Genomic DNA, 24801 nt, shown 5'->3' with positions numbered 1-24801 from the left:
AGAAAGAGTGGCTGACTTAAAAGTCACCCTGTGTCAGCCCCACTAGGTAGACAAGACCAGGGAATCAACGCTACAACTTACCTTTATTGAGACTGCTAATTGGAATTGGGTATGTCTAGTTTAATGAACAGAAGGACGAGGGGTGACATGATAGCAGTCTTCCAGTATCTCAGGGGCTGCCCCAAAGAAGAAGGAGTCAAGCTATTCTCCAAAGTGCCTGAAGGCAGGACAAGAAGCAAGGGATGGAAACTCATCAAGGAGAGAAGCAACCTGGAACTAAGGAGGAATTTCCTGACAGTGAGAACAATTAACCAGTGGAACAACCTGCCTTCAGAAGTTGTGGATGCTCCAACACTGGAAGTCTTTAAGAAGAGATTGGACAGCCATTTGTCTGAAATGTTATAGGGTTTCCTGCCTGAGCAGGGGGTAGGACTAGATGACCTTCAAGGTCCCTTCCATCATCATCATGATCATCATTATTATTGGCTAATGCCTCCTTAAGTAACACCAGCTGCTTGCAATTAGTGCAGGTTCGAGTCCCACCAGGCTCAAGGTTGACTCAGCCTTCCATCCTTCCGAGGTAGGTAAAATGAGGACCCAGATTGTTGGGGGCAATTAAGCTGACTTTGTAATAATGCCGCTTGGGAGGCGGTGTGAAAGCCCTAATAAGCAGGCATATACATAGAATGAAGGCTACTGCTAAGCTTGTAAGCCGCCCTGAGTCTTCGGAGAAGGGTGGGATATAAATGGAATTAAAATAAAAAATTATCTTTTATTCCTTAAACATGAACCTCAGTCAACTGAACATTCAAACTGACTGGCGCTGATGGTTGACAGGGGTTGCTGCCAGCATCCTAGGTATCAACCAGGTACCTCCTTCAAATGTAAGATGTTCCGAGTAGCGCAGTTTTTTGTAGCTTTGCCGGAGTGATTGCAGGAAGCTGCCGTTCCTTGATTTGATTTGATTAAATTTATATGCCGCCCTTCTCCCTGAGGACTCAGGGCGGCTCACAACCATAAAAATTTAAAAAGATAAAGTAAAATTTTTTAAAAAAGAATTAAACAATAGATGCAATAAATACAAGACAATTTAACCCAGTAAAAAGCCTAATTAATAACCGTAGTCAGTCCAGGCCCGCTTGTTGTATTTTGCAAAGTTTTGGGACATCGTTCCCAGTGCCCCGCTGACAATGGGTATCACTGTTACACGTTTCATCCATAATCCCGCAGTTTTGATGGCCAGGTCGTGATATTGTTGTTGTTGTTGTTGTTCCCTTCTAATCACACACGATGTAAAACAAAACCATCCGAGCAGGAAGCAATATTTTATAGGAGCTTGGAGGAAGTGCTACACTGTTGAAGGTAAATCTCTTGCTAAAAGCTGATTCATCATTTCTTCCCCTTCAGCCTTGATTTCTTTGTCTCTTCCAGAATCCTACTCAAGAAGGAACCGCCCTTCAAGTTTTCTATAATCTCGGAACCTTAAAAGCTACAATTGCTAATGTTGTCGAGGGCTATTGCGCAGCCTTGGAAGAGAATGTCAGCAACGCTCTGGATTTTAAAGTTCTGACTCAGCCTTCTCAAGCCGCAAGAGGTACCCTAATGTACTTTTGGCATATTAGACCAGGGGTCCCCAACCCTCGGTCCGTGGACCGGCACAGGGCCGTGGCACGCCAGCAACCGGTCCGCACAAAAGAAGCAAAGCCCCCCCCCCCCGCGGGATGCAGGCAGCACGTGAAACCACGAGCCCTCCAGTCCGTGGGAAAACCTGTCTCCACGGAACCGGTCCCTGGTGCCCAAAAGGTTGGGGACCTCTGCATTAGACCAAACAATGCTTCGTAACTTGATAGATCCCCATCAATGGGACTTACAGGTAGTCCTCGATTGACAAGCGTTCTTTTAGCGACCGTTCAAAGCTAGAACAGCTGTTAAAAAAAAATAGAAGATGGAACATCAGCGAATCCAGTCAGAGCCGAAGAAGCTTCTGGGGCGAGAAGCGAAAGGTCTTCAAAGAAAATAAAAGAAAGTCCAGCGGGCTTTGGAACAATGTAATAAGCCAGAGGTCTTCAAACTTGGCCCTTTTATGACTTGTGGACTTCAACTCCCACAATTCCTCAGCCAGGCACGCTGGGAGTCGAAGTCCACAAGTCATAAAAGGGCCAAGTTTGAAGACCCCTGCAGTAAACGTTGAATTCACCTTGCCGGGATTTTGACGGGGTGCGTCTCCTGTCAGCTAATAGAATATCCTACATTACGGAGAACACATTATACCGAAACCGCTTGTAATCTTAGCCTTTAATCCGATATAAAATATTGACGAAGGGGGAAAAAAAAAGGAATTACACACTGTGGAGCTTTGACATTTTATCGCAAAAGCAGTTCAATGCAACATCGCGCTGAATTATTAATGCCGTTAAAGATACCCTTCTTATAATTTTAATTTAAGAATTTATGATTGCAGAGCAAAGGAAAAAAAATGGTGTCGCTTAACTTGGTAACTGGGAACCAGCAGGGAGGGACCTAATTTATTTGGGATCAGCATGTCTGAAGGTTAGCGACGGGCGGAGGTAGTTGTTGAACGCTGGCGTAAGGATCTCTTGCATCCCGCCACATGCAGGCAGTCCTCAACTTACGACTGCATTTGAGCCCAAAATTTCCACTGCTGAGGAAGACAAATCGTTCAGGGACTCTTGTCCCATTTTATAACCATTCTTGCCACAGTCGTTAAGTGAATCACTTTGGCTGAGTTAGTAGCACAGTTGTTAAGTGAATCTGTCTTCCCCGGTTTACTTGGCTTGTCCGGATCATGTGACCCCGGGACGTCGTAAATATGAGTCGGTTGTCAATCATCTGAATTTTGATCATGTGACCGTGGGGATGCTGCAATGGTCGTTAAGTGTGAAAAACGGTCATGAGTCCCTTTTCTCAGTGCCATTGTAACTTGGACGGTCGCTAAATGAATGGTTGTAAAACGAGAACAACATATAGTGTACATAATAGTTGGCTGGGTTTAAACTTCAGTCTTTTTTTCTTGTTTTAACTAGGTGCCAGGTTAATAATAATAATAATAATAATAATAATAATAATAATAATAATAATAATAATAATAATAATAATAATAATAATAATAATAATAATAATAATAATAATAATAATAATAATAATAATAATAATAATATAATATCATCATCATCATCATCATCATCATCAAGCAACGATAGTACCAATAGTAATAGGCGCCTTGGGTGCAATCCCAAAACAACTGGAGCACCACTTGGACACCATCATCGGCATTGACAAATTGGCCATTAGTCAATTGCAAAAGGCGGCCTTACTGGGAACTGCTTCCATCCTGCGACGAGATCTATAATACCATCAAACATCCACATCTGCCTATCGCAGGTCCTTGGCAAGGACTTGCTAGGTAGACAAAAAAGCCAAATCCAGTCTGAACATCTGGCTGACTGCGATGATTGATGATGATGATGATGATGATGATGATGGAAGGAACCTTGGAGGTCATCTAGTCCAACCCCTTGGCCGGGCAGGAAACCCTATACCATTTCAGACAAATGGCTGTCCAGTCTCTTCTTAAAAGCCTCCAGTGTTTGGAGCACTCACAACTTCTGGAGGCAGGTTGTTCCACCGGTTAATTGTCCTCACTGCCCGGAAATTCCTCCTTAATTCCAGGTTGCTTCTCTCCTTGATGAGTTTCCATCCGCTGCTTCTTGTCCTGCCTTCACGTCCTTTGGAGAATAGGTGGACTCCCTCTTCTAGCACCCTTAAGTTACCGTTTCGGTTTTCAGTGGTGTGATTTCATACCACATTTGTGGGTGAGCAGGGATTAAACACAGTCACGGTTTCCTTTGTGGACAACTTTCATTCATCGCACCCAAACAATTCATCTACCAACATCCCTGGATGGTTTCTTGCAGCCCTTTTGCTGAAGGCTAAAAATGAGGTTTAGATTTTGACCTGCCTGGAATCATAATAGAAGAACAGAGTTGGAAGGGAATCTGGAGGTCTTCTAGTCCAACCCACCGTTCAGGCAGGAAACCCTATACCCTTTCAGACAAGTGGTTGCCCGGTCTCTTTTTAAAAACCTCCAGTGTTGGAGCATCCGCAACTTCTGGAATTAATCATTTTTCACTATCAGGAAATTTGTCCTTGGTTCTAGATTAAAAAAAAAAAGAGAGGTAACAATCCAAGAATCACCTTTCCCCAGGATAACTATTAAGAGGAACCTGTGTTTCCGGCTTAAGCAGAGGGTCAGACTAGAAGACCTCCAAGGTCCCTTCCAACTCTGTGTTCTTCTGTATTCTGCTTAGGTTGCTTCACTCCTTGATTAGTTTCCGTTGATTGCTTCTTGTCCTGCCTTATAGTCAGCCCTAACTCAGTTCATTGCCTCCGGAGGTTGTGGCTGCTCCATCACTGGAGGTTTTCAAGAAGAGACTGGACTTGTCTGGAATGGTATAGGGTCTCCCGCTTGAGCAGGGGGTTGGACTAGATGACCTCCAAGGTCCCTCCCAGCTCTGTTATTCTGTTATAATTGCAGCCAGGCCCAAAAAAAATCTTCTGTTGTTCTGTGAACTTCCTCCTTTTGATCTGCGCAGCAATTTAGACATTCAAAAAGTGTGTGTAAGCTTTTCAGCTGGTTTTGAGACGGATTATTATTATTATTATTATTATTATTATTATTATTATTATTATTATTATTATTATTATTATTATTATTATTCACGGGACGTGGTGGCTCAGTAGGTTAGGACACTGAGCTTGTCAATCAGAAGTTCGGCAGTTTGGCGGGTCGAATCCCGAGTGCCGCGTAGCAGAGTGAACGCCTGTTACTAGGTTGGCGTCCCAGCTTCTGCCAACCTAGCAGTTCGAAAGCACGTAAAAATACAAGTAGAAAAATAGGGACCACTCCGGTGGGAAGGTAACAGCGTTCCGTGCGCCTTTGGCGTCGAGTCATGCCGGCCACATGACCACGGAGACGTCCTCGGACAAGCGCTGGCTCTTCGGCTTTGAAACGGAGATGAGCACCGGCCCCTAGAGTCGGAAACGACTAGCACGCCTGTGCGGGGGAACCTTTACCTTTTTATTATTATTATTATTTAAATGCATCTAGGCGGTCCTGGCCGAGCAGCTATGCCCACCCCAGGAAACACGGCAGCCTTCCGAGCAGCGCTCTGGACCAATATGGAAAAACTGATGGATCAGATCTGTGCAGCTTGTGGACAGGTATTTGATTTGGTCCTTCAAACGTCCTTTCCTTGGTTTGGAGCCTCCACGAAACATCTGCAGAACCTGGACTTCAGATCGCGCGTTGTTCTGTTTTTTTCAGGTGCAACATCTGCAGAAGATCTTGTCGAAGAAAAGAGACCCGGTGACCCACGTGTGCTTCATTGATGAATTAGCAAAGGTAAGGGGTTTCTAGCTCCTGCTCTCAGCGCCGAAATGCACATGGTCCTCAGTCGAGCCCAGAATTTATGCTGCTAAGCGAGGCGGCTGTTAAATGAGTTTGACCTCATTTTTACAATCTTTCTTGGCGACGGTGGTTGAAGTGGATCGGGTGCAGCTGCTCAAGTGAACAGTGCGACTTTGCTTGCCGGAAGGGAGCTGGGAAGAGTTACGAATAGAGATCACGTCACCCAGGGACAGGGCAACTGTCATAAAGTACAAGTCAGTTGCCAAGCGTCCGAATGTTGATTATGTGACCGCGGGGATGCGTCAACGGTTGCTACGTGTGAAAAACCGGTCCCTTTTTTCCAATGCTGTTTGCTCACACTGAGAGCTTATGCACCAGAGACAAATTCCTTCTGTGACCAATCACATTTGGCCAATAAAAAACTGTTCTGTTATGTTCTGTTCTGTTCTGTTACGTTTCTATTTCCCTTCTGTTTCTAATTCTGTTCTATTTTCTATTATTTTCCATTCCATTCTTTTTTATTCTATTCTATTCTGTTCTATTCTATTCTATTCTATTCTATTCTATTCTATTCTATTCTATTCTATTCTTCATTATTCTATTCTGTTCTTTTCCATTATTATTCTATTCTATTCTATTCTATTCTATTCTATTCTATTCTATTCTATTCTATTCTATTCTATTCTATTCTTCATTATTCTATTCTGTTCTTTTCCATTACTATTCTATTCCTATTCTATTCTATTCTGTTCTTTTCTATTCTATTCTTATTCCTATTCCTATTCTTATTCTTCATTCTTCTATTCTATTCTATTCTATTCTATTCTATTCTATTCTATTCTATTCTATTCTATTCTATTCTATTCTATTCTATTCTATTCTATTCTATTCTATTCTATTCTTCATTATTCTATTCTATTCTTTCTTATTATTCTATTCTGTTCTGTTCTGTTCTGTTCTTTTCCATTATTATTCTATTCTATTCTATTCTATTCTATTCTATTCTATTCTATTCTATTCTATTCTATTCTATTCTATTCTATTCTATTCTATTCTATTCTATTCTATTCTATTCTATTCTATTCTATTCTATTCTTTCTTATTATTCTATTCTATTCTTTCTTATTCTATTCTATTCTATTCTATTCTATTCTATTCTATTCTATTCTATTCTATTCTATTCTATTCTATTCTTCATTATTCTATTCTATTCTTTCTTATTCTATTCTATTCTATTCTATTCTATTCTATTCTATTCTATTCTATTCTATTCTATTCTATTCTATTCTATTCTATTCTATTCTATTCTATTCTTCATTATTCTATTCTATTCTTCATTATTCTATTCTATCCTATCCTATCCTATCCTAAACAAATGGTTGTAAGTCATGCTACCTGTTCACGCTTACAAAGACAGATAATCATTTTTTTGTAATTATTGGTGAAGAAACGGGATAAATGCTTTATGACAGCAAAAGGTATTATTGAGGAAGACCCAGAGGTTAAAAAAATAATAATTGCCAGATACGTCAAGAGGTATGGAGTGATAACCACTGCCCAGAGCCTACAGAACGTTTTTAACTACACACGCCTGGCGATCCAAACGGTGCCTGTTTAACGTTGCAAGGCAAAATGAGTCAGTTTTGCTCGGGCTGGTGTCACAGCGCGGTGTTCTGAAATTCAACTTGACAAGGTGGAAGATTTTCCCTGGCAGCTTTTGATGGTTAAGGAATGGGTAAAGCAATATTTCCCTCTCCCATTTCCCCCCCCCTTCCCCTCATGTCCTGTTACAAGTGGGTGAACAGCAGATGGCAGTCACCAGATAAGCATCTGGAGGGGGGTTTTTTTAACTTTCTCCCCCAATTTTTCTGGAATAACATAATAACAGACCCTCAGGAATTATTATCTTTTTTTGGGGAGGGGGGCGGCGTGTTTGTAAGGAAAGGACAGCCATGTGGAAATAAAAAATTGCATCGCCCTACCCATTCAAGCATGACACCTTTGGGGGCCAAACGGCTGTGAGTGGCTGTTTTTTTTTTATTATTTAACTTAATTTTGTTTTATCGGAAAGGGACGTTAAGACAGTGCAATAAATGCTGTGTGGCTTGATGAATCGGTGTTATACACGAAGTCTCTCGATCCAGCCATCTGCTTCTTGTTTTGAAGTTTTGTCTTCAAAATAATCCTTTCCTTTTACTGCCTGCTGTACCGCTGATGGGAACACCTTTTTGTCGTCTGTTGTTTTTCATTTTGGAATCTTATTTAGGAACCTTTGGTGACTAGTTTCCCCAAGAAGCAAGGACAGTGCAGGTAATCCTCGACTTACAACCGTTCATTTACTGACCGTTCAAAGTCGCAACAGCGCTGGAAAAAAAGGGACGGCCGTTTTTCAGGCTTAGGACATGGGCGGTGCAAAAAGTGGCTTACGACGATTTTTCACATTTAACGACGGTTGCAGCATCCCCATGGTCATCTGATCAAAATTCAGACCCTTGGCAACTGTTTCATATTTATGACGGTTGCTGTGTCCCAGAGTCATGGGATCCCCTTTTGTGACCTTCTGACAAGTCAAGTCAATGGGGGAAGCCAGATTCACTTAACAACCTAAGGAGAAAGTCCCTAACAGTGAGGACAATTAACCAGTGGAACAGCTTGCCACCAGAAACCATGGGTGCTCCATCACTGGAGGTTTATAAAAAGAAACTGGACAGTCACTTGTCTGAGATGGTATAGGTTCTCCTGCTTGAGCAGGGGGCTGGACTAGAAGACCTCCAAGGTCCCTTCCAGCTTCTATTCCAGACATGTCAAACACAAGGCCCGGGGGCCAGATACGGCCCGCGAAGTGGTTTCATGTGGCCCGCGAAGCCATCCTGGAAACAGTGAGGGAATGGCCCCCACTGCCTTGGCCCTGGCCCAGAGACCCTCCTTCTGCCAGAGACCCTCAGATCTGTCCCACTCCTGCCCAGGCCCCCATAGGCACCCTTGATGCGAACGATGTAGAGTTGGCCATGCCCACCCAGTAGGCTATACTCATTCTAGCCACACCCACCCAGTAGGCCACGCCCACCCTGGCCATACCCACCCGGCCCCCTGAGGGCAACTGCAATGCTGATGCGGCCCTCAATGAAATTGAGTTTGACACCCCTGTTCTATTCTGTTCTATTCTATTCTATTCCATTCCATTCCATTCTTCTAATTCTATTCTATTCTATTCTATTCTATTCTATTCTATTCTATTCTATTCTATTCTATTCTATTCTATTCTATTCTATTCTATTCTATTCTGTAATTCTGTTCTATTCTATTCTATTCTATTCTATTCTATTCTATTCTATTCTATTCTATTCTATTCTATTCTATTCTATTCTATTCTATGCTTCATTTCTACATTCTGTTCTATTCTACTCCATTCCATTCCATTCTATTCTATATTCCATTCCATTCTATTAACGTAACATCTGCAGTGATTCGCTTAACAACTGTGGCAAGAAAGGTCATAAAATGGGGCAAAACTCACCTAACAACCGTTTCACTTAGCAACATAAATTTTGGACGGAATTGTGGCCATAAGTCGAGGGCTACCTTCATACTGGCAGCCTAGTCTATCTGTCACAATGTTTTCCCCCTGTTTAACTATTGAATTTAGGGAAGAGGAAAATGGATAACAAAACCCTCATTTATCTTCCCAACTTTCGCTTTTCTCGTCCACCGTTTCTTTCAGCTTCTTGGCAATGCTAAAATTAATCCGTGACACTGTGACATAGTTCGTTTCGCTTAATTGTCTATTCTGTGCAGCTTTTCCAAGTCCATGGTTTACACATTAGTAAGCAGACCTTGTCGGCAAAACAATGCAGATTAGCAGCGAGATTGACATCGAACCAACAATCAAGAAGTAAGCAATCAAGGAATTTGCCAAACAAGTTAACGAGACCACCCCCACCCCCACCCCCACCAACACACTGACAGGACAAGCAACTAGAATGTAAACTGACAGCAAACCCCACTCCTTATTAGCCCTGATGACGTTCCGTAGTTAGGTAATGAAATGTCTGCAAGCAAACAGCCAAGCTCAGAGAGCGCCCTTCAAAACAATTCTTACTTCATTTGAATTTAGCCATTCCTAACAGCTTAGCAACGCGGTGGCTCAGTGGGTTAGGACGCTGAGCTTGTCGATCGGAAGGTCGGCAGTTTGGCGGATCGAATCCCGAGTTCCGCGTAACAGAGTGAGCGCCTGTTACTCGTCCCAGCTTCTGCCAACCTAGCAGTTCGAAAGCACGTAAAAATGCAAGTAGAAAAATAGGGACCACTACGGTGGGAAGGTAACAGCGTTCCGTGCGCCTTTGGCGTCTAGTCATGCCAGCCACATGACCACGGAGATGTCCTCGGACAAGCGCTGGCTCTTCGGCTTTGAAACGGAGATGAGCACCGGCCCCTAGAGTCGGAAACGACTAGCACGCATGTGCGGGGGAACCTTTACCTTTACCTTTAACAGCTTAGGATAAAGTGATTGTTTTGCCCAGATTGTTGATGTTAGCTTAACGGTAGCTTAATGTCTTTCCTGAGCAAGTAAGTTGAAAAGCTTTACTACAGGACCAACTCTGAATCAACCAGAATGACCCTGCAAAACCCCACTTTTACTCCTGAAATAAAGTCACGCTTCCTCAATCTTTTCTAAGTTAAGGGCGTGAATATGATCGATACGATACACATATTATCTTCCAGTTTAATCTCCAAATACTACGATCCTGAGCCAGGAAAGCGATGGGAAGATTTAAAGTCAAACTAGCCACCCAAAAATGGATCAGGAGTGAGTACGGTCCGTGTAACTCCCGGAATAATATCATCATCATATTATGCGCAGGTGCTCAAACTGCAAATTTTTGGTTCTTGGAAGTGGATTCAATCCTTCCTTTCTTGTTCTTCTCTCCCAGTTTGTTCCTGACTCTCATTTTTGGTTCTGTTCTGCTCATTTCATACACTTTTTTGAGCGAAGAGTCTGGAGAGGCACCCACATTCACCCGGCACTACGCCATCGCCACCAAGAATTAATTAGGAAGAGGTATATCATAATGTAAAAACTACCGTTGGCGGTCTCTTATGTTGAAAATGTCTTTTTATTCCTCCACCACCACCGCCACCACCCGCCCCGTGGAAAACATAGCAGCAAATGGGAAGGCAGTGTCTTAAGCAGATGGGAGAGATATTTTGTGTGCCATCTGTTTAAAAAAGTAGAAGCTGTAGGAAAAAGTAGCTTGGGGAGAGCTTGTAAGTGGCACATTTAATATCAATATACGTGTTCAGTGACAGTAAATGCAGCTTGTACGTTGTAGTTCGTGCTCGGCTGAACGACTGCAATTGGGCCCAAAATTTCCATTGCTAAGCGAGACAATTGTTGCCTGAGTTTTGCCCTGTTTTATGACCTTTCTTGCCACGGTCGTTAAATGAACGAGGGTAAGTCGAGGACTAGCTGTATAAAATTCCGGGGGGGGGGATTTTTTTTTCCACAGGAAGAAACGAGCAAACATTTAAAAAAGTGTATTAAAAAAGACGCAAACACGTATGCATATAATATCCCCCTTCGTTGAATACAGATGAATGTATTGCAAAAATATTAGTTACCTACCCCTTGCCGAACAGCCCCCCCCCGCGCGCGCATTTTTAAACTGATAATTCTATTTGCAAATTATCAGCCTGTCACCTATCTACTACTTTAGTGGCAAAATAGTTAAGGGGCAAGAGTAAAATGACAAGCAACAAGCAAAAGGCAAGAGTAATATGTCAAAATCCTCTGTTAGTAAACTATCGTTGTATTCAACTCATAGAAAGTTTACCACAGCTTCTTATCTGTTCCTTTTTCTCTGATGTTGCACGGCAATTTGGAATTACACAACATTTGGAATTGCTGAATAAACAGCCAAAATGTAGACATGCTTGACAAAAGCAGTTCTGAGAGATTGAGGGATCCAGTTGCAACTCCAAGCACTGTTTTTTGTTTTAAATACGTTTCATTAATTTTTGTTTTTACATAATCATCTTAATATTTGGTAAACATCGTGTTGTCTGGGTTTATATTTAAAAACAGTCAATAACAATTAGTTTCTATAATTCAGTAGTCCACATAATAGCTTTGCTTGATGTTCTCTTCTTCCAAAAATGTTCTCTTTTGCCAACCTTGAATTAGTATAATTATTTGGATAAATAACAATTAGACATTTTTCCAATATTTCTGCAAATAGTAACCACATTGATCTAAAGATTCTTTTCTAACTGATCATCTCGATGGCCTTATCATAGAACCTGTTTAACATTCTCACTTAAATTTGTTTCCCCCACAATATTCCAAACATTCTTACTGGTTAAGATTTTCATTACACTTAAGTATTTAAGTCTTTTTGCCTCATACAGGCCATCCCAACCCTTTTCCATTTCTCATATCTTAAGAGAAAGAAAGAAAGAAAGAAAGAAAGAAAGAAAGAAAGAAAGAAAGAAAGAAAGAAAGAAAGAAAGAAAGAAAGAAATAGAAAAGAAAAGAATAGAAAAAGAAATAAGAAGATAGTATACTACTTAAGAAGGGACGCGGTGGCTCAGAGGGTTAGGACGCTGAGCTTGTCAATCAGAAGGTCGGCAGTTTGGCGGGTCAAATCCCGACTGCCGTGTAACAGAGTGAGCTCCTGTTACTCGTCCCAGCTTCTGCCAACCTAGCAGTTCGAAAGCACGTAAAAAGGCAAGTAGAAAAATAGGGACCACGACGGTGGGAAGGTAACAGCGTTCCGTGCGCCTTTGGCGTCTAGTCATGCCAGCCACATGACCACGGAGACGTCCTCGGAAAAGCGCTGGCTCTTTGGCTTTGAAACGGAGATGAGCACCGGCCCCTAGAGTCGGAAACGACTAGCACGGATGTGCGGGGGAACCTTTACCTTTACCTTTTATACTACTTAAACTCCAAGCACTGTTAATTATGGTAGTAAGCAGCTATCATCAATCAAAAGTCAGAATCATTTCACGTAGATTAACCCTTCTTAAAATGTCTGGAGTAGGAAGGCAGATCTCTGTTTGCCCACTCGTGTAAGCTTAGTAGCCCCAAAGTATTAGCTTGCCCATTTTCAAAGGGCACTCTGCCCCTTCTCACAGGAGACAGTGACACAAACCCTGATTTTTTACATTCGGTTCCCTAATTGCTGCTAGCTAAGCTAATGCTATCCTTGTATTTACTTTCTGCAACAGCTGCACTCCGAGTAGACAGGGCCCATCTGTCTCCTTGGAAACTCTGCAGCACAAGTCTTGTCCAGGAACAGATGGCGGTTTGTAGACCTGCAGACCCTTGCAGAAAGAGAAAATAATAATTTATCATTTTTTTAAAAAAAAACGACTTGGGATTTCACATTGTTGTGTAGTGTCTGAGATGAGACGTTTAGGAGATATATATAGGAGAAAAGCAGGCTGAGTTGGAAGGCTGGAAGGCGGAGTTAAACGTGTCACCGGTTTGGAATCGTTGTGCAGCCACTCAGATCCAACCCGTGTGAATTCCGTCGACCCTTGTCTAGCTCCGGTTTTGCTTCAACCGTTAGTTGATTAGATTCACGTGTGTAAGTAGCAATTATAAACTCTCCTGTGCTTTAACTCAAGGAATGCTCCTGGTGGATTGGACCTGACAGACGGATTATCTATAGTGTGTTGGGTCTCTTGAACTTGCTTCTGCCTTGTGGCAATATCTGAAGTGAAAGCAAGAAGGTCCCAGGAAGTGGCATTGCTGTGTTTTCCAAACTCTGGCTCAACATTGACTAGAATGAGTGGCGATTTAATTTTATTGGGTGAAAACTATCATCTGTGCCTACCTTGCATACTTCCCCTTCCTCTGAAGCCACCATAGATAGGGTGGCTTTAATATTATTGTCCTTTTTATTAGCTTTTATTTCCCCCTTCTACTGGTTTCACACTTTTATTATTACTATTATTTCTCTGTCGTTTTGCAAGTACTCTGAGTGTTTTTGCACCAGAGACAAATTCCTGTGTCTTAATTACATTTGGGAAAATAAAGTGTCCTACTCCATTCTATTCCATTCCGTTCCATTCTACTACACTCCGTTCCGTTCCGTTCCGTTCCATTAAATTCCATTCCATTCTACTCCATTCTATTCCATTCCATTCTACTCCAATCCGTTCCATTCCATTCTGTTCCATTCCATTCTATTCCATTCCATTTACTCCACTCCATTCTACTCCGTTCCATTCTACTCCATTCTATTCCATTCCATTCTACTCCAATCCGTTCCATTCCATTCCATTCTATTCCATTCCGTTCCGTTCCATTCCATTCTACTACACTCCATTCCATTCTGTTCCATTCTATTCCATTCCATTCTACTCCGTTCCATTCTACTTTATTACATTTTATTCCGTTCCATTCAATCCTGTTCCATTGTTTTGCACTTCATCCTACTCCATTCCCTTCCGTTCCACATGCAAGCAGGCCCTGAGTTAAGAACAAGTTCCTTTTCTAACTCTGTCTTCAACTTGCTTGTACATCAGAACCCGTGCTAATGGAGAGACTGCCTGTTGCTAAAAAAAAATGGTGGAGAGTGTTGGCGTTTCTCAAGCTGCTAAACTGCTGAAGACGTACAACGAACTGCTAGAAACAGGCACCGCTTTTGACAATAGCAACCCATTTATTTGTCTCTAGGAGCTGTCCTTCAGCTGGATGTTCTTTACCTTGAGGACTGCCTGTCTTTTTTTTATTTTTAGCAAATCTCCCCCCCCCCCCCCGTTGCATTAGTCTCTGTCACCACAAAAGAACGTACAGTGGAATTGTGAACCGTAGATCGGAATCAAGGAAATATGTTAGGCATCTTCCAAAGCGAGCTGTGTCTCCTTTTCCCAATGTCTGAAAATTCACTTCTCGCTCCTTGACCTAAAGTTGTCGCATTGGTGGAGCAGTGGGCTAATGCCTCCTTAAGTAACACCAGCTGCCTGCAATTAGTGCAGGTTCGAGTCCCACCAGGCTCAAGGTTGACTCAGCCTTCCATCCTTCCGAGGTAGGTAAAATGAGGACCCAGATTGTTGGGGGCAATAAGCTGACTTTGTAATAATGCCGCTTGGGGTGTGTGTGAAAGCCCTAATAAGCCGGCATATAACATAGAATGAAGGCTACTGCTAAGCTTGTAAGCCGCCCTGAGTCTTCGGAGAAGGGCGGGATATAAATGGAATTAAAATAAAAATAAATAAATAAAATTTACCCCGACTGACAAAATTGTGGATTTTTTTTCCTCCACCTTGGTCATATATAAATATATTTTGTAAACTGTAGCTTCTACACAGCCCTGAAGATACACCGCACAGATAATAACGCAGAGATAAGGGAAGCGACGATCATTCAAAAAGTTTAGGAACGTGCCTAATATTGTTTTTTTTTACTATTGCGATAGCTTTTGTTCAGGATCTGAAACATTCAGCAATTGGGGTGTTGTTATAGAAATAAGAGCGTATGGGTCTTCCCTTAGCAAAATCCCCTGAGGGACTGCCCTGCAGATTTATTCCCAAATTCACCATCCTTACGGAAAAGATTTAAAGAAGATCTCCCTGGCTGTTTGTTTAGCCTGCTTTCTTCAAAGAAAGCCTGTTAGACTTTTGATTAGAAATTGCATCTTCCCCTCCATGGTGTTTTGAGCATTGTTTCGATAACCTGCAAAGCACGTTTGTATAACTGCACCCTGCAGCAACTGCACATTTCAAAGAGAAATTGATAGCCAGTGTTATTTTTATTTTTTTTTATTTTTTTTTATTTTTTTTTCCTTGGTGGAGCAGTGGGCTAATGCCTCCTTAAGTAACACCAGCTGCCTGCAATTAGTGCAGGTTCGAGTCCCACCAGGCTCAAGGTTGACTCAGCCTTCCATCCTTCCGAGGTAGGTAAAATGAGGACCCAGATTGTTGGGGGCAATAAGCTGACTTTGTAATAATGCTGCTGGGGGGGGGGGGCGAAAGCCCTAATAAGCAGGCATATACAGGGAGTGCAGAATTATTAGGCAAGTTGTATTTTTGAGGATTAATTTTATTATTGAACAACAACCATGTTCTCAATGAACCCAAAAAACTCATTAATATCAAAGCTGAATATTTTTGGAAGTAGTTTTTAGTTTGTTTTTAGTTATAGCTATTTTAGGGGGATATCTGTGTGTGCAGGTGACTATTACTGTGCATAATTATTAGGCAACTTAACAAAAAACAAATATATACCCATTTCAATTATTTATTTTTACCAGTGAAACCAATATAACATCTCAACATTCACAAATATACATTTCTGACATTCAAAAACATAACAAAAACAAATCAGTGACCAATATAGCCACCTTTCTTTGCAAGGACACTCAAAAGCCTGCCATCCATGGATTCTGTCAGTGTTTTGATCTGTTCACCATCAACATTGCGTGCAGCAGCAACCACAGCCTCCCAGACACTGTTCAGAGAGGTGTACTGTTTTCCCTCCTTGTAAATCTCACATTTGATGATGGACCACAGGTTCTCAATGGGGTTCCGATCAGGTGAACAAGGAGGCCATGTCATTAGATTTCCTTCTTTTATACCCTTTCTTGCCAGCCACGCTGTGGAGTACTTGGACGCGTGTGATGGAGCATTGTCCTGCATGAAAATCATGTTTTTCTTGAAGGATGCAGACTTCTTCCTGTACCACTGCTTGAAGAAGGTGTCTTCCAGAAACTGGCAGTAGGACTGGGAGTTGAGCTTGACTCCATCCTCAACCCGAAAAGGCCCCACAAGCTCATCTTTGATGATACCAGCCCAAACCAGTACTCCACCTCCACCTTGCTGGCGTCTGAGTCGGACTGGAGCTCTCTGCCCTTTACCAATCCAGCCACGGGCCCATCCATCTGGCCCATCAAGACTCACTCTCATTTCATCAGTCCATAAAACCTTAGAAAAATCAGTCTTGAGATATTTCTTGGCCCAGTCTTGACGTTTCAGCTTGTGTGTCTTGTTCAGTGGTGGTCGTCTTTCAGCCTTTCTTACCTTGGCCATGTCTCTGAGTATTGCACACCTTGTGCTTTTGGGCACTCCAGTGATGTTGCAGCTCTGAAATATGGCCAAACTGGTGGCAAGTGGCATCTTGGCAGCTGCACGCTTGACTTTTCTCAGTTCATGGGCAGTTATTTTGCGCCTTGGTTTCTCCACACGCTTCTTGCGACCCTGTTGACTATTTTGAATGAAACGCTTGATTGTTCGATGATCACGCTTCAGAAGCTTTGCAATTTTAAGAGTGCTGCATCCCTCTGCAAGATATCTCACTATTTTTGACTTTTCTGAGCCTGTCAAGTCCTTCTTTTGACCCATTTTGCCAAAGGAAAGGAAGTTGCCTAATAATTATGCACACCTGATACAGGGTGTTGATGTCATTAGACCACACCCCTTCTCATTACAAAGATGCACATCACCTAATATGCTTAATTGGTAGTAGGCTTTCGAGCCTATACAGCTTGGAGTAAGACAACATGCATAAAGAGGATGATGTGGTCAAAATACTCATTTGCCTAATAATTCTGCACTCCCTGTACATAGAATGAAGTCTATTGCTAAGCACATTGATTTGTGCTTTAAATTGTAAGCCGCCCTGAGTCTTCGGAGAAGGGCGGGATATAAATAGGATTAAAATAAAATTTAAAATTTTTTTTTTTTAAACTGTTAGAATTTGGAAAAAACGGTCTCTTTTGAGGGGAGAGGCTGTATGCTAAGAGAACGGTTGGGAATCCGTGTGTCATACATAATTGGGTTTGCAATTTTTGCGCCTAAATAGCCCCGTGGAACATGGACGCCTCTAACATTTCGCTCCTGGGAGATGGTTTTAATTTCATATTCTAAAATCTTTCTCATGAATGAGTCTGTTTAAAACTCTGGCTGAAGCGTAAGCTATATTGGATAATTATCTGTCTCATTTTCGTGCTGGCACGCAACAGTCCGGAAGAAGAGAGGACTGCTTAATATAATGGTCAATGCAGGTCACTTTAATTAAGTTGGTTGATGATAATATGTTATTATTGCCAGCCATATGACGGTTCCTTTTCTTCTGCAATCTGACTTTGCAGGAAATGGAGCAGCTGATTTTTAATTTTTTTTGTGTGTGGTTCTTGTTTTATGTTTTGAGATTCTGAGACTATTTCGGTCTATTTTCATACCCATGTTTCTCTTCCCTGTTCATATTTATGTATTCAGGTTATTGGAATGTTTAGAATTTTATTTATTTTTTTTTTAAAAAAAACCTCTCTCCTCAGCAAAGTGCTAGAGGTAGTTCTCGAATTGCGACCGCAGTTGAGCCCAAAATGTCTGTCGTTAAGCGAAACAGTCGCTAAGTGAGTTTTCCACCATTTTACGACCTTTCTTGCCACCGCTGTGAAGTAAATCACCGCAGCTGTTAAATTAGTGCCATGTTTGCAATTGATTTTGCTTGTCAGAAGGTCCCAAAAGGGGATCACATGACCCCCGGGACCGTCATAAATGCGAGCCCCTTGTCAAGCATCCGAATGTAAATCATGTGACCGTCGGGATGCTGCAACAGTCGTAAGTGTGAAAAACGGTCATAAGTCATTTTTTCAGTGCCGTTCTAGCTTCGAATGGTCACTAAACGATCTCTTGTAAATGGATGACTTCCTATTGAAAATGGGGCAAAACCCACTCGCCAAATGTCTCACTTTGCAACAGAAATTTTGGGGTCAATTGTGGTCGTGAGTCAAGGGTCGCCTTTACTTGATATCCTTGTATTGTGATTTTGTTTGATTGCATTTTAGGCTCTCTCTCATTGTTATGGCCTATGACTGCAACAGTACATTTATTTTATTTCTTTCTTTACTTAATTACTTATAAATGTACTTATCCTTGGCTACGGTGGTTCTCCTCCTATCTCCTGGGCCGTTCGCAGTCGGTGTTGACTGGAGGGCAGAGATCCACCCCGAGGCCTCTCATTTGTGGAGTTCCTCAGGGGTCGGTTCTCTCTCCCCTCCTGTTCAACATCTACATGAAGCCGCTGGGTGAGATCATTCGTGGTTTCGGGGTGGGGTATCATCAGTACGCTGATGATACCCAACTGTTTTTCTCCACCCCGAACCAACCCAGCGATGCCCTCGCCGTGATGTCCCGTTGCCTGGAGGCGGTCCAGGTCTGGATGGGGAGAAACAGGCTTCGTCTCAATCCTGCCAAGACTGAGTGGCTGTGCATATCGGCATCTCAGTTTAACCAGATTATTCCACCTTTAACAATAGGGGGTGAGGTGTTACTCCCCGTTGATAGGGCTCGCAACTTGGGCGTCCTCCTGGATTCACGGCTCAATTTTGAAGATCATATAGGAGCCGTGACCAGGGGGGGCTTTTGCCCAGGTTCGCCTGGTGCGCCAGTTGCGACCCTATCTGGACCGAGATGCCCTACGCACAGTCACTCATGCGCTCGTGACCTCCCGTCTAGACTACTGCAACGCTCTCTACATGGGGCTGCCCTTGAGGACCACTCGGAGGCTTCAGCTGGTGCAGAATGCGGCCGCACGAGTTGTGATGGGGGTTTCCCGATACTCCCATGTAACACCTCTACTCCGCGAGCTGCATTGGCTTCCGGTTGCCCTCCGGGTGAGATTCAAGGTGCTGGTTATCACCTATAAAGCCCTGAATGGCTTGGGTCCGGGATATTTGAGGGAACACCTGCTACCAGCATCAAGCTCCCTTCGTCCAGTGCGCTCCCACAGGGAGGGTCTTCTCAGGGTGCCACCGGTAAAAGACTGTCGGCAGATAACACCCAGGGGAAGGGCCTTCTCTGTGGGTGCGCCTGCCCTCTGGAACCAGCTGCCCGTGGAGCTTAGGACTGCCCCCGACCTTCGCACATTTCGCCGGGACCTGAAGACTTGGCTTCTTTGAGCTCTCCAGCCCAGGCTGAGAATTTTTAACTGGGGTTTTTTAATTTTAGGGATAATTTAATCTTTTTTAATTTGTTTTTAACTTTTGTACTGGTTGTTTTAAATACCCTGTAAACCGCCCTGAGTCCTTCGGGAAAGGGCGGTATATAAATCTAATAAAATAAATAAATAAATACTTGTGTGGGTACTGTGCCAGTTAAAATGTCGTGTTACATAGACACGTGTATGGGCACACACACGCGTATGCACACATACGTCTTTCTAAAAGCATTTATTTTCTTTCTTTACTTAATTACTTACAAAGGTACTTATCCTTGGCTACTTGGGTGGGTACTGTGCCAGTTATAATGTCGTGTTACATAGACACGTGTATGGGCACACACACGCGTATGCACACATACGTCTTTCTAAAAGCATTTATTTTCTTTCTTTACTTAATTACTTATAAAGGTACTTATCCTTGGCTACTTGTATGGGTACTGAGCCAGTTAAAATGTGGTGTTACACAGGCAAATGCACGGGCACGCGTGCACGCGCATGCACACACATGTCTTTCTGAAAGCTAACCGAATAAAATTATATTACGGCAGATGCTGCGTTCGGTTTGCTATACCTGAGTGAAGCATCTTTTTCCTACCCTGCCTTTTTTTAGGAAAATGGTTGAAATTATTGTCCTTCAGCTAGTAAGGTAATCAGATACAGCCCGTTATTCATCCTGTCTGCAAGTTCTATCACCGAAGCCCGTCATCTTGTCATACAATTTGCCTGCTACTAGATTTCGGAGGAAGTCTTAAAAAAAATTTTCTCTCTCTCTCTTCCTCTCCACTAATATTAGTATCTTCATTTGGGTTCATTTTTTTTCTCCTGGATTCCAGGTTTTGTGAAATACAGGCAGTCCTTGACTTTACGACCGCATTTGAACCCAACATTTCCACGTGAATTCTGCCCCGTCTTACAGTCTTCCTTGCTACACTTGTTAAGTGAATCGCTTCGGTTGTAAAGTCAGCAAGACGGTTGTTAAGTGAAACTGGCTTTTCCCCCCTTTGAAAATTGTGTCTTCTTTTATTCTAGGATGGCCATTCAGACATTTTATACACTTTCTGGACAGCCGTGACTCAAACTCTGGCGTCAGAATTTCAGAAAGCATCTGAGAGTAAGTACTGATTTCAGCATGTACGCTAATGACATTTTCTCCAGCTTTATAAACCTTGCCACCGTCCTCTTCTGTTGTACCTACAGATGGTCCTCAACATATGGCCATAATGGAGCCCAAAATTCCTGTCGCCCAGCGAGACAGTTGTTAGGTAAATTTTGCCCCATTGCGCGACGTTTCAGGTTAAGTTAGTGACACGGTTGTTAAGTAAATCTGACCTCCCCCTTGACTTTGTTTGTCGCAAAGTTGCAAAAAGGGGATCGCATATCCCCAGGACAATGCCGCCGTCGTAAATACGAGTCAGTTGCCAGGCGTCTGGATGTTGATCACATGACCACAGTCGTAAGTGTGAAAAAACGATCCCGAGTCCCTTTTTTCAGCGCCGTCGTAACTTGGAACGGCCACTAAACTAGCTGTTGTAAGTTGAGGACTCCCTGTGTTTTGACCTGAATGAGACAACGAACAGGACAGTGGTTGTATTCTCTCTCGGATGAGAAGCGAAACATTTTTTTCAAACAAAAAAACAACTCCAAGAAAATCCAGTTGTTTTTTTGGAAAAAGCACCTTTGGGACAACCTTGACCGGGATAATGGAGAATTCTCCACAGAAACACTCTGGGCATAATCAAAGTTGAAATCTGAGTGCCTTTAGCTTCCTAATGCTAATAAAGGCTGACTTTTTAAAAAAAAGAATTTGACTTATTCAGCGCAAGATCCGCGGACTCTTTGAAGATGCTGCTTAATTGAGATAAGGCTTTGTTTAAATATTTGATTAAAACCAAGGGAAGAGAACTATGTGGGGGTTTTTTATGTTCCAATCAAGACGGCCTTTCCAGCAGATCACTGGTATTTTGTTAAGTGAGTGCTGGTTGTCCTCCATTTAGGACCACAATTGAGCCCAAAATTTCTGTTGCTAAGCGAGATGGCTGTTAAGCGAGTTTTGCTCCATTTTACGAGCTTTCTTGACACAGCTGTTAAGCAAACACTGCAGTTGTTAAATGAGTAGCATGGTTTTCCCATTGGCTTTGCGTGTCAGAAGGCCGCAAAAGAGGGATCACGTGACCCCAGGACGCTGCGACCGTCATAAATATGGGTCAGTTTGGCCAAGCGTCCAAATTTTGATCACGTGACCCTGGGGATGCTGCAACGGTCGTAAGTGTGAAAAACGGTCCTAAGTCCCTTTTTTCAGGACCGTTGTAACTTTGAACGCTCCCTAAAAGCATTTCACAGACTCAATTATCACTTGTTTTAAATCAGAACGTAACACGTTGTGGTCCAGCGGTTGTAGTTTTATTACAGAGCTGGAAAGGATCAGAACATTAGCTTTAATGGTAATGGAATTTGAAAGAATTCCACGCAGTTCTTGTTTAATACATTATATCTTCCCTAAGTGTAGGCTATAAATTGAACGCCTGCAGTTCCATCTGCAGTTTAATTTGAAGTACAAGCGGGTAAATCTTCCCCTGCCCATTTTTATTCTTTCCAACCAAAAGGAAATTTGGGGGGAAAAAATATTACATAAAGGGACTCCGTTTCTCTGTCGGTCCATTGGTCCTTCGGCAAGATAATTCTCTGAAAACTGAACAGAAGGAGACTAAATGGATTCTGGAGGAAGACGCTACGGAAAAAAGGGGTTTTTTAAAATAGGCCCCATCTGGCTTCAGGAGGCAGAGAAAAACATTGTTTTTTTAAAAAAATCTGTGTAATTTCTATAGGAGAGGCAGTTGGGCAGTGGATCAAAAAGCTGATGATTGCACCATCCTAAGCTTTTCTCGTTTCTAGTCCTACGATCCAGAGCCGAGAGTATGCAGCCACGGATGTTGCTTGCACGCACGTAGACACAAAGACACGTAGATGCAACGCAAGGCCCAAGTAGAAAGGCGCGGTCCTTCGTTACACAGAAGAAAATATCCGTAGCCACTTCTGGTAGAGAGTAAGAAAGGATTCCAGAAGCCGCATCTGCCTTCCCAGCTTTTTCTACTTTTGCATCACTCTCTCTTGAATCTCTGTCCACCTACTACAGGATGTCAACGCTGCTGACGTCAGATGTTTTTGCATTGACAACAGATGGAGATGCAACCATTTTATTCTTTCACTTTTGCTCTTAGAGTTAGAGCTAGATGATGCTGGGGGGAGGAATGTGCACGAGAGTTTAGCTACACATAACAATACTGCACCTAGCGTGAGCACCAAGGTTATCGAAATAAGAGATGATAAGAATCGGGAAGCCCGCATTTCAAACTAATTGGGGAATGTGATTTATGACTGTTAACTGGAGGAGGGAATTGTGCTTTGATACTAGGTGCTCAGGGGAAGGGAACTCAATTTTTGGCTTTGACTGTGTTAGTGCCGATGCCATGCTGCTCAAATAAAGATTCTTTAAGGTAAACAATGCCTCAAAGTTCTTTGAAGGGTTTCATCTGTCGGAACCCTGACATTAAGCCAAAAACTCCAGCTTTTCCCTAACTATCTTGGGGTCCCGAGCCCCAGTCGCTGTCCCTAGAATCAAGGGATAAGACGACAAAGATTCGGGGAAATGGCAATAGGAGTAGAGAAAGATTGAGAGAAACTGAACTGCCAGTTTTGCACTGCAACTTATTAGTAATCACCTTCCCCAAATGTGACTGTGATTAGAAAAATAACAGGAAAGGGAAAAAAAATGCCAATAGAAGCGAATATTTGTAGCTCAGGGTTGAAATGAGGAGTCCTTGGTGCTCTCTGAGCTTGGTGGTTTCCTTGCAGACATTTCATGACCCAACTAGGTAACATCATCAGTCCTAGAAGGGGGAGGAGGAGGAGGAGGACTGTGGGGTCCTTGGTGCTCTCTGAGCTTGGTGGTTTTCTTGCAGACGTTTTATTACCCAGCTAGGTAATATCATCAGTGCTAATAAGGTATGGTGTTTGCTCTCTATTTATATTCTAGTGGCTTGCCCTGTCAGTGTTGGTGGAAATGGTCTTGAAAATGGTGGGTTTTTTGCATCATGACCCAACTAGGTAACATCATCAGTGCTAAGCACTGAAGCGTCTGCAAGAAAACCACCAAGCTCAGAGAGCACCAAGGACCCCACCCCCCAAAAAACGCATTAATGCATCTGCATTGGATGTGGCTCTCTAATATTTTCAAAGCTAGTTTATTATTTGCAACTTCCTGTACCTGTTGTAAGAATATTTTGTGTGAGATCTATTACATTTTTATGTTTTGCCTATTCTAAAATCAGTCGTGGGTTAACGCTGTGACTTCTAAAGTATTTGTTTCAAAGTCCTTGATATGTGTATGTATTTGTGTGTGTGGTGTGTGTATGCCTTGCTAATTAACTCTTTCTTTCCTGTTTTGGCCTAACTCAAGGCTATCCACAGGATATAGTCACAACTTATGACAGCTCATTATTTGTGTAAATTATTCAAATTGCTAATAAAGAATTTTTAGGGAGGCTGAAATGATCATTTCGAACTTCTTATGTTCTCATCAGTCAGTCATACCCTTTTTTTTAATCTGAGATTCGAACCTGGGCTGATTATATATTAGGCAGTTGCTTTAACTTCCTGAGGCACAGGTTCTTTCTCTATTAGCTAGGAAGCAAGGGAGATATATGTGTTAAATATTTGTCAAGTCATTTGAATATGCCTTGCTAATTAACTCTTTCTTTCCTGTTTTGGCCTAACTCAAGGCTATCCACAGGATATAGTCACAAAAATTTTTATTAGCAATTTGAATAATTTACATATATATATATATATATATATATATATATATATATATATATATATATATATATGTATATGTATATGTATATGTATATGTATATGTATATGTATATGCATATGCATATGCATATGCATATGTATATGTATATGTATATGTATATGTATATGTATATGTATATGTATATGTATATATATTGCAAAATTATCAAAACCAAACCTGTAGAATTTAACAAATTACCTACGTCCATTCAAAATACTGTATGTAGTTTTGGATATTTCCCCTTGGTGGAGCAGTGGGCTAATGCCTCCTTAAGTAGCACCAGCTGCCTGCAATTAGTGCAGGTTCGAGTCCCACCAGGCTCAAGGTTGACTCAGCCTTCCATCCTTCTGAGGTAGGTAAAATGAGGACCCAGATTGTTGGGGGCAATAAGCTGACTTTGTAATAATGCCGCTTGGGGCCCCCCGAAAGCCCTAATAAGCAGGCATATACATAGAATGAAGGCTATTGCTAAGCACATTGGTTTGTGCTTAAATTGTAAGCCGCCCTGAGTCTTCGGAAAAGGGCGGGATATAAATGGGATTAAAATAAAATAAAAAAAATAAAAATATTAGT

The 24801-nt window shown here is 42.3% G+C and overlaps 1 protein-coding gene across 6 annotated transcripts in view; it reads left to right on the top strand.

The window, feature by feature from the left end:
* Positions 1 to 24801, top strand: part of COG5 (component of oligomeric golgi complex 5) — a 150302-nt gene that overhangs the window by 84542 nt on the left and 40959 nt on the right. For all 6 annotated transcript variants that reach the window (XM_081330701.1, XM_081330699.1, XM_081330700.1 and 3 more), the window contains 4 exons: positions 1432 to 1594; positions 5129 to 5241; positions 5345 to 5422; positions 20403 to 20484. In XM_081330701.1, coding sequence (XP_081186827.1) covers positions 1432 to 1594; positions 5129 to 5241; positions 5345 to 5422; positions 20403 to 20484 — 436 coding nt within the window. The remainder of the gene's footprint in view (positions 1 to 1431; positions 1595 to 5128; positions 5242 to 5344; positions 5423 to 20402; positions 20485 to 24801) is intronic.

Source organism: Vipera berus, assembly GCF_964194415.1.
Source record: "Vipera berus genome assembly, chromosome: 6".
NCBI classification, from domain to species: Eukaryota; Metazoa; Chordata; class Lepidosauria; order Squamata; family Viperidae; genus Vipera; species Vipera berus.
Note: the sequence above shows the minus strand (reverse complement) of the source record. Positions and strands in the feature narration are given on the sequence as shown.